The 9,284-nt window shown below is 41.9% G+C and overlaps 1 protein-coding gene across 1 annotated transcript; it reads left to right on the top strand.

The window, feature by feature from the left end:
- Positions 1–304: 304 nt before the first annotated feature.
- NELFCD (negative elongation factor complex member C/D) lies at positions 305–9,284 on the top strand (the record flags this gene model as incomplete). The annotated part of the gene is made up of 14 exons (XM_010150800.1): positions 305–420; positions 585–694; positions 1,725–1,834; positions 2,148–2,255; positions 2,790–2,942; positions 4,226–4,356; positions 4,779–4,944; positions 5,542–5,676; positions 6,523–6,662; positions 7,417–7,531; positions 7,857–7,952; positions 8,150–8,290; positions 8,655–8,784; positions 9,169–9,284. Coding segments are annotated over 14 exons (1,686 nt in total), but the record flags the coding sequence as incomplete, so codon positions are not given.

Below are 9,284 nucleotides of genomic sequence, written 5' to 3'. Positions count from 1 at the left end.
CCCCCTTGCTCTGCGGGCCGGGGCTCCGCGACTGGGGCTCCCAGCTGCGGCCACAAGCGCTGAGCCTCGGGGAGCGGGGCCGTCCGGGGCCTGGGCTTGAGGGGATTAAAGACGAGGAAAACAACTGCAAGACGGTGCTTGGGTTGCGCCTTCTCCCTTGAGAAGTCTCGTCTGTCTGGGGAGTAGGTCGCCTGCTGTGGCGAACTGCGGTGTGCGAGTTTCTGTGGGAAAAAATAGCCTAAATACGGGAGTATGGGGGGAAACGGGGCAAGAAAGGTGGTTGACTTGACTGTGCTTGTCATAGCAAGACGATGAGGATGGGGAGGGAGAAGATGATGCCGAAGTCCAGCAAGAATGCCTGAAGAAATTTTCGACCCCTGACTATATAATGGAGCCGTCTATATTTAACACGTTAAAGAGGTGAGTGTGACCTGATGCGTGTTACGGGGTGTGTTACTGCTTTGTATGGAAGGGTGTGTGAAAATGCATAAATGATGCCACTCTTCTTCCTTTATTTAGAGTTCAGTTGGTTTTGGTGTTTTTAATATAACTTTAAAATAGTTCCTTCTCAATCTTTCCATCAGGTATTTCCAAGCAGGAGGTTCTCCAGAGAATGTTATCCAGCTCCTCTCTGAAAACTACACTGCAGTGGCACAGACTGTAAATTTGCTGGCAGAGTGGCTCATTCAGACAGGTACAATAAGTGATACAGGATGATCTGGGTCTGCGGTCTTTCTTTTGCCAGCAAAATCTGAATTGGTGGCACAGTTGATCATACTGAGGAAGTGGATCATTATAAAGTTGTCATCCTTTATGTGTATGTGACTAAATTCCTTATAATAATATGTTTATTCTGCTTGGAGAATAAGTAATCTGTTGATGAACATCTTGAAATGCCCATACTATAAAGGGTTAATGTAGTTGAAGCAACTGCATAAACTATAGTTTCTTTTTGTTTTCATGCATAAGGGCAAGGGTGCTGTTACATAGATGGTGTTAGCAATGAGTGATACTTTTTCTATATGAATTATACTATTATAAACCCAATTACCTTATTACTAGTTACTGTTCCTTTCAGTCAGTCAGTGTTTAGATGCAGGGTTTCGATACAGGTGCCTGTGTTCTCTGAGGCAGGAATTCTGTATTACTGGCCTGCTTATGAATGCTTTAGCAGCCTTTTGCGAGACGTGTTCGGCGTTATCATGTGGTATCTTTCTCCCTTAGCTAGTGTAAACTCTTGTTTACAAATTATCAAAAGTATTACATTCGCATCTCAGAAACATAGTAAAGTACAAAACATTACATAAAGCACTAGTAAGTAGGTCTATCAAAGCTACTGATGTATTGAAAGGATGGACTTCAGTAAGGTGGGTTTGTGCCCCAACCCCGGTAATCCCTTTTGTGCTTAAGATATGTGCATTTTGGTATCGTGACCAGTAACAGTCTTGTGAGACGACTGGTATTGCTGATTGCATGTCTGATAAAGAGAGCAAGAGAAAAGGACTGGGGTGACCTACCTGTGATCCTAAATAGTCTGCACTTAGGAAAAAGGATTGCAAATCTCTAAATCTGTCTGTATTGGTGTGGCTTGAGTAGAACTGATGGCTGTCATCTTCTGTGTGTTGAAAAATTTGAGTAGTTTCTGTTGTTGTTGAAAAATTTAAGATGTTGCCGCTATGTTTGATTGGATTGCATCTGCCAAGTTTCTTATTCCTTCTATACAGGTGTTGAGCCAGTGCAAGTTCAGGAGACTGTAGAAAACCATTTAAAGAGCTTACTTATCAAGCATTTTGACCCTCGGAAAGCAGATTCCATCTTTACAGAGGAAGGAGAGGTGTGCATGGAATCCGTGTTGCCATCTTTACATCAGTGGATCCTGTATAGATGCCTTCATCTGATGGAGTAGTAGATGGGGAGGGGAAGGGAAATTGTATTTTCAAAGCTCTTTTGTTAAGAAACAACTGGTTTCACAAAACTATTTCATTGGAGTCCTCAGAGGCTTAGAGAACTTAGAAACTTTACATCCTCCTTTGTAATAAAGTCCTGTATAGCAACTTGCAGGACTCCTGAGAGCTAAAAGGCTTATTTGTAATGATCTTGACAACTGTATATTCTTACGCTTCTCGCTATTGCTCTAATCTTTTCAGACTCCAGCCTGGCTTGAGCAAATGATAGCGCACACTACGTGGAGAGATCTCTTTTACAAGTTGGCAGAAGCCCATCCCGACTGTTTAATGCTTAATTTTACTGTGAAGGTAGTATGCTCAAGCCTAATTATCGAGAATATCCATAAAGGGCTAATTGTTCTGGCATCAGATCTTGGCTGTGTTTTGCCTTTACCTTTTATGTATTCCTACATAATACCACTTACTCAAACATCAGAACAGTGCAACTATGGGTTGGTGGGAGGAATCGTGTTACGGGTTGCAAGCGGCAAGTGTAGCTTCCCAGTTTGAAGTACTGCTTTTTGGATTTTTTTTTTTTTTGATCTGTATTTGAAAATTCTGAATTTCTTTTGCAGTGGAACATTTTAGTCAGTTCTGTATGTTTCTGTGATGGGGAAAGAATGTCATAGTATATCTAAGTGTGTTCTGAAGTATTCTTACATCATCATGCTTTACTTTTTTTGCTACATCTTCTGATTTCCTTTTGTGTAGTCTAAAAGATGGATGTGAATTCCAGTAAGTGTATGCAGAAGCAATTACGTTCTGTGTGTTCCTTTAGAGTTAGCGTATCTGAAGTACGTATGCGAGTAATATAAGTTTTCTGTGATGTTTTTGCTTTTTTAGCTTATATCTGATGCTGGATATCAAGGGGAAATAACCAGTGTTTCAACAGCATGTCAGCAGCTGGAAGTATTTTCCAGAGTCCTGCGTACATCTCTGGCAACAATTTTAGATGGAGGAGAGGAAAACCTTGAAAAAAACCTCCCTGAGTTTGCTGTAAGTTGGTGGGTTTTGTGGTTTGTTTTGTTTTCCTTTTTATGTTGTATGGGGTTTGTGTGGCAAGATTTTGGTTGGAGAGGTACAGGATTGGTTTCTATGAGAAGCTGCCAGAAGCCTTCTCCGTGTCCGATGGAGACAATACCAGCCACGCTGGAGCAGGCTCCTGGCAGGAGCTGTGGCCCCATGGAGAGAGGAGCTCCAGGCTTGGAGCAGGTTTGCTGGCAGCACTTGTGACCCCGGGGGCTGCTCCTGAAGGTTCTGCATCCTGTGGCGGGTACCCACTGGAGCAGTTCAAGAAGAGCAGTTCAGCTGTGGGAAGGACACAACTGGTGTCCTTGGAGAAGGTTGAGAAGCTGGTGGAGGGTAGTCTGCTGTAGGGAGGGACTCAATGCTGGAGCAGGAGCAGTGTGAGGATTCTCCCCTGAGGAGGAAGGAGTGGCAGAGACAACGACCACAACCCCCATTTCTTGTCCCCTTGTGCCGCTTGGGGGAGGAGGGAGAGAAAAGTGGGAGTGAACTTGAGCCCAGGAAGAAGGGAGGGATGGGGGAAAAGTGTTTTAAGAGTTAGGTTTAGTTCTCTTACTCTGATTTCATTGGTGATGAATTAATGTTTTCCCCAAGCTGAGTCTGTTTTGCCCATGACTGTCATTGGTGAGTGATCCCTCCCTGCCCTTACCTCACGCTGTGAGCCTTTCCTTGTTTTCTATCCCCTGTCCAGCTGAGGAGGGGAGTGATAGAGTGGCTTGGTGGGTACTGGGCCTCCAGCCAAGGTCAACTCACCACATATCTGGGGTGTTGGTCTCTTCTCACAAGTGACAAGCAATAGGACAAGAGGAAACAGCCTCAAGTTGCACCAGGAGGGTGGTGCAACCTAATAATTTGGGTATTAGGAAAAATGTCTTCACTGAAAGGGCTGTCAGGCACTGGGACGGGCTGCCCATGGAGGTGGGTGAGGTACCATCCCTGGAGGGGTTTAGGAGACCTGTGGATGAGGTGCTTAGGGACATGGTTTAGTTGTGGACTTGGCAGCGTTAGATTAACGGTTAGACTTGATCTTAAGGGTCCAACCTAAAAGATTCTATGATTCTGTGCTTTTCTGTACTTCTTGGCTGTTGGGCTTTTGGTTTTCTTGTTTAGTTTGTGTTTTGGTTTTGTGGGGGTGTGTGTTCCCTCTTTTGAGTAGTAGATTTCAGTAGAGTTACTGTTACAGCAGTGCAATCACAGCAGCATACTTGCTTGTTTCTTGCTGACTACAAGATTTTTGATGTGTGCTTTCACAGAAGATGGTGTGCCATGGAGAACACACTTACCTTTTTGCTCAATCTATGATGTCCATATTGGCTCAAGAAGAGCAGGGAGGGTCAGCTGTCAGACGGATTGCTCAGGAGGTTCAGCGGTACGCTCATGAAAAGTAAGTGGGAGTTGTATCGTTACCAAGATGCAAGTCACCAGAATTTGTAAACTGCTGTCTCTTGCTTATTCTTGATTACCTTTTACCAGCAAAAGGAGAGTTCTTGGCTGCACCAGAGCAGTTCTTGTAGCAAGATTTAATTCATAGGACGACCAAAAAGTTCGGTGTCCTGCACTGGGAGATCTGAAATAAGAAGAGCAAAGAATTGAAGTTTCTATTAAAAATATATATTTTTATTATTCAATGAACATTTTAGAAACAAACAAGGGAAATACATGCCTATTTCTATAATTACTTCGGATAAGGGGTTCTGCCCGAAGGCATTGCATTCCATATGGTGTGCCCTGTTGACTCAGTGAGGCTAAACTGAAAATGTCCAGATTAAGAAAATAAGTTCCTATGTGTGTTTGCTCTTCATCTAGAGGCCACGACGCCAGTCAGATCACTTTAGCATTGGGTACTGCAGCCTCCTATCCTCGAGCATGTCAGGCTCTTGGTGCAATGTTGTCCAAAGGAGCTCTGAATCCAGCAGATATCACTGTCCTGTTCAAAATGTTTACAAGCATGGACCCACCTCCAGTAGAACTGGTTAGTAGTTACCTTCTTACAGCCTCTGAAACTTACTTCTACTACACTAGCACTCAGAAACGTGAGCTTGTTGTGCTAAGCGTTCTGTTGACACAGAAGTTAGCGCTCAGACTCATCCCTCTATAATTGTAAGTAATGTCTAAATATGAAACTATATTCAATTTTGCATTAGCTTACTTATTTTTTTTTAATTCCGATTTGTCTTTTTACATATAACTAATTTAATTATAAGAACCAAATAGGAGATAAAGGTGGCAAGTAATTAACTAACTTCTGTTAACAAAAAATAAAAAATAGTTAAAACCCACCCAGTTTTGCAGTTTGTTATAAGCAGGCCTAAATGGCACCTTTCACACTTCTCACCGACTTGTTCTGGCGACATTGACTTCAGCAATACTGTGTAACTCTGTTTCCTTTTGGTTTTCTTTGTTTAGTTTTGTTTCAAAAGTTTGGGTCTCTTCAGAAAACTATCTCACTTAACTCCCAAAGGGGGAATGTGTTATATCTCATTCTGTTCAAGGTGTGTCAGATGCAAAAAACGTTTTAGTCACCTCTCATAATTCTCAGACTCCAATGAACCAATCATTTTCTTCACAGATTCGAGTTCCTGCCTTTCTGGACCTCTTCATGCAGTCATTGTTTAAGCCAGGTGCTAAGATCAACCAGGACCACAAACATAAGTATATTCACATACTGGCATATGCAGCTAGTGTAGTAGAGATGTGGAAAAAGGTAATGTTTAAAGAACTGAACGACACTATTTTTACATACAGTAGCCTGACTGTGCTGAAGAAAACGTGTGGTCATGAAGTTGCTCAGTTTAAAATAATGTATTCAGTTTGATTTACTTATTTTAATTTGATATGTGTCTGGCTTCAGCTGGAAAGTGTAGATCCAGATGATCAAATAGTAGTATAAAAGTCTGAGTGCACTGAGTATATTTGCCCTCTTCTCCTACCTGCCCCCAGAGGTTATCAGTAGAGTTCTTATGCTACTAGAACCATATGTGCTGTTTCAGAGGAAGAGGAATTTAATTCTATTAAGTGTATAAAGTAATTTTTAGGGAATTAGATAAAGCAAACATCCTTGTATTTCAGCTCATTGATACCTAGTTCTTCTGAAACTTGCAATTGAGTCTAAATGTTGGTAAACACGATGTAAGTTTACGCTTATCTCAGGTTACAATTCCTTTCCTTATATAACCAAAGACAGCCTGTATATTCATAGAATCATAGAAGGGTTTGGGTTGGAAGGGATCTTAAAGCCCACCCATTCCCACCCCCTGCCATGGGCAGGGACACCTTCCACTAGACCAGGTTGCTCAAAGCCTCATGCAGCCTGGCCTTGGACACTTCCAGGGATGGGGCACCCACAGCTTCTCTGGGCAACCTGTTCCAGTGCCTCCCCACCGTTTCCATGAAGAACTTCTTCCTGATATCTAATCTAAACCTCCCCACTTTCAATTTAACCCCGTTACCCCTTGTCCTGTCACTCCCTGCCCTTGTAAAAAGTCTCCTCCCAGCTTCCTTGTAAGCCCCCTTCAGGTAACTCTTGCATTCAAACTTTGCAATTTTTCAGAACAAGAGAGTTAGCATAAATAAGGATGAACTCAAGTCAACCTCAAAAGCCATTGAAACTGTTCACAATCTGTGTTGCAATGAGAACAAAGGAGCATCTGAGTTGGTTGCAGAACTGAGCACTCTCTATCAGTGCATCAGGTGAGCAGAGAGACTGGTATTAAGCTTCAGTTGTTGGAAGGGAAGTATTATTTAGGAGAGGCAGTACTGCTAAAGGGAAATGCCTTTGTGGGCTGCTCTGTGAGGACATCCTCACTGTAGAATACGAGGTCTGAAAGCTTTCAAAACTACACATCTAGCTCTTTGGAATCTCTCTTGTGAGGAAATAACTTCTGGCTTCCCCTGACAACTTGTCCTTGTGTCACAGAAGATACTTTGCCATTGAAAAAAGATGACAGATTACTTTGTCTTCCTAGAAGAGATTTCCTAGCAAGAGATGTGCCCTTCCTTCTCCTCTTAAAAGTAGGAAATAGCTGATAATTGAATAAACTTGGAATATACATTAATTTGGTTGCCTATTTTTTGCATCTTGTGCTGAGCAGGGAATGTCTTTGTAGAAATAACTTTCCTCCAGCTTATCCTGTGGGGTTTAGGGTGGTTGTTTTTACCTTCTCGATGAAAGCTGCTCTTGATGTGCTGGCAGCTTTTCAAGCAAAACTTGTTGAGCTTTATTAATTCCGCTGTAAATTAAGCTGAAACTCTATCAACCATTAGAATAGACTGAAAGATGTGTGGTGGTTTTTTGTTTGGGTGTGGGGTTTTTTTAAATTTTCTGGGAGTTTGTTTTGGGTTAGAGATTGTGGGTTTGGGTTGGGGTTTCTCTTTTGGGGGGGATGGTGGTGTGGTGTGGTGCAGTTTTAATGCTCCTGTACTGAAGTGATCCCTTCCTCTGTAGGTTCCCAGTGGTGGCAATGGGTGTATTAAAGTGGGTGGATTGGACAGTGTCAGAACCACGATACTTCCAGTTACAGACGGATCACACTCCGGTTCATCTGGCCTTACTGGATGAGGTAAAAGCGTATATGGAGCCTTGCTGGAGAGCGAAAACAGTTTTGATGCTTATAACTGGGGTTACATCACTGATTGCCTATCATTTGCAGCATCAGCAAATACAGAGATGAATCTTTTCCTCTTAGGAGTTAATTATTTGGTTTTGTTAGCTCAGCATTATTTACACTAGGAAAATTTAGGCATCAAAGGAAGAAGTGGTGGAATACTTCTCTAATAGGACCTACCTCTGGCACTGAGCATCAGTGTAAACTTGTCTAATAAAAAGTGGGGTGTTGGTTTTTAAATTGAAGTTTTGATGATCTTACTTTCCTGTCTTGTTTGCAGATCAGTACATGCCATCAGCTGCTTCATCCCCAAGTTCTACAACTTCTTGTCAAGCTCTTTGAAACAGAACATTCACAGCTTGATGTAATGGAGCAGGTGAGTCTTGCGGGATTCAGTATCTGTGCTCCTTCGTATTAGTTAGGCTGAATCAAGGTAACCACTTCTGCTGTCACAGCAGTTTTAAGAGTTGAATTTAGGAATACGAATCAATAAGAATGAGCAATAAAAACTGTACATTTTCAAGAGGAAGTTCTAATCTGTTGGTTCTTTACTCCCCCAACCCCTGCCATCAGCTGGAATTAAAGAAGACTCTCCTGGATAGAATGGTGCACTTACTCAGTAGAGGATATGTCCTGCCTGTTGTCGGCTATATCCGCAAATGCCTGGAGAAGCTGGACACAGATATCTCTCTCATCAGATACTTCGTTACAGAGGTCAGCAACAAAAAGAGTGTTTACTAACATATCGAAATAGACTTTAGTCAGTTTTATGTGTTTGGATATTAAATCAGCTTGCCTCAGATTAAAAATTCTTTCAAGTGATAAATTCAGATTCTGAGCAATGTACATAATATTAGTATTCACCGGGATGTGATGCCATCCTAGTGACTTCTGAAAGTGTTGAGGTGCTGGGTAGAGTACCACAAGAATACATAATCAATTACTTCTATGGAGAACAAAAGGTCTTTAAAAAAGTGCCACTACTTGCATGCTTTCAAGACAAGAGTACTGCAAATCAAATATTGTCCCTACCACCCGTCTAACTGGGAGAATAATCCAGTTTTGTCTGCTGTTTCAGGTGCTGGATGTGATTGCTCCTCCATATACGTCAGACTTTGTACAGCTTTTTCTTCCAATCTTGGAGAATGAAAGCATTGCAGGTACTATTAAAACGGAAGGTGAGCATGACCCTGTCACTGAGTTCATAGGTAAGTCACATTTATTTCTTTATTGCATGCCTGCTTCCTTTAGCATCTGTTACCATTTGCAAATAATGGTTAGGAGGATTGCTCAAAATAGGAATACCTACCACATATTTTCACAAACAACTTCCCTTTGAGGGGCCTGTGTTTTTCTTTAATCAAGAATCTCAGGGTAGTAGTGAGAAGGTTGGAGACATACTGCTTTTGAGAACTAGCACTGTAAGGAAAGGACAGGAAGGGAAGTAGTCTCTCATAATGCACTCCTATCCTAAAACAAAAACACCTGTCTGGACCCTAAAATCCTAATTGTTTGCATAATGCAGAAATCCACATGTGAACAGATAAATCAGAGTAATGTACTGAACACTTTTCTTTTTTTTCCCTTTTAAGCTCATTGCAAATCTAACTTTATTATGATGAACTAAGCGGTGGAAAATACCAAGAATGCACAACACATGATCACTACTTTGCCATACTCTCCACCAATAAGGTTCTGTTTCTGGGCA

This window comes from Eurypyga helias, unplaced genomic scaffold (genome assembly GCF_000690775.1).
Source record: "Eurypyga helias isolate BGI_N326 unplaced genomic scaffold, ASM69077v1 scaffold42404, whole genome shotgun sequence".
Lineage (NCBI taxonomy): Eukaryota > Metazoa > Chordata > Aves > Eurypygiformes > Eurypygidae > Eurypyga > Eurypyga helias.
Note: the sequence above shows the minus strand (reverse complement) of the source record. Positions and strands in the feature narration are given on the sequence as shown.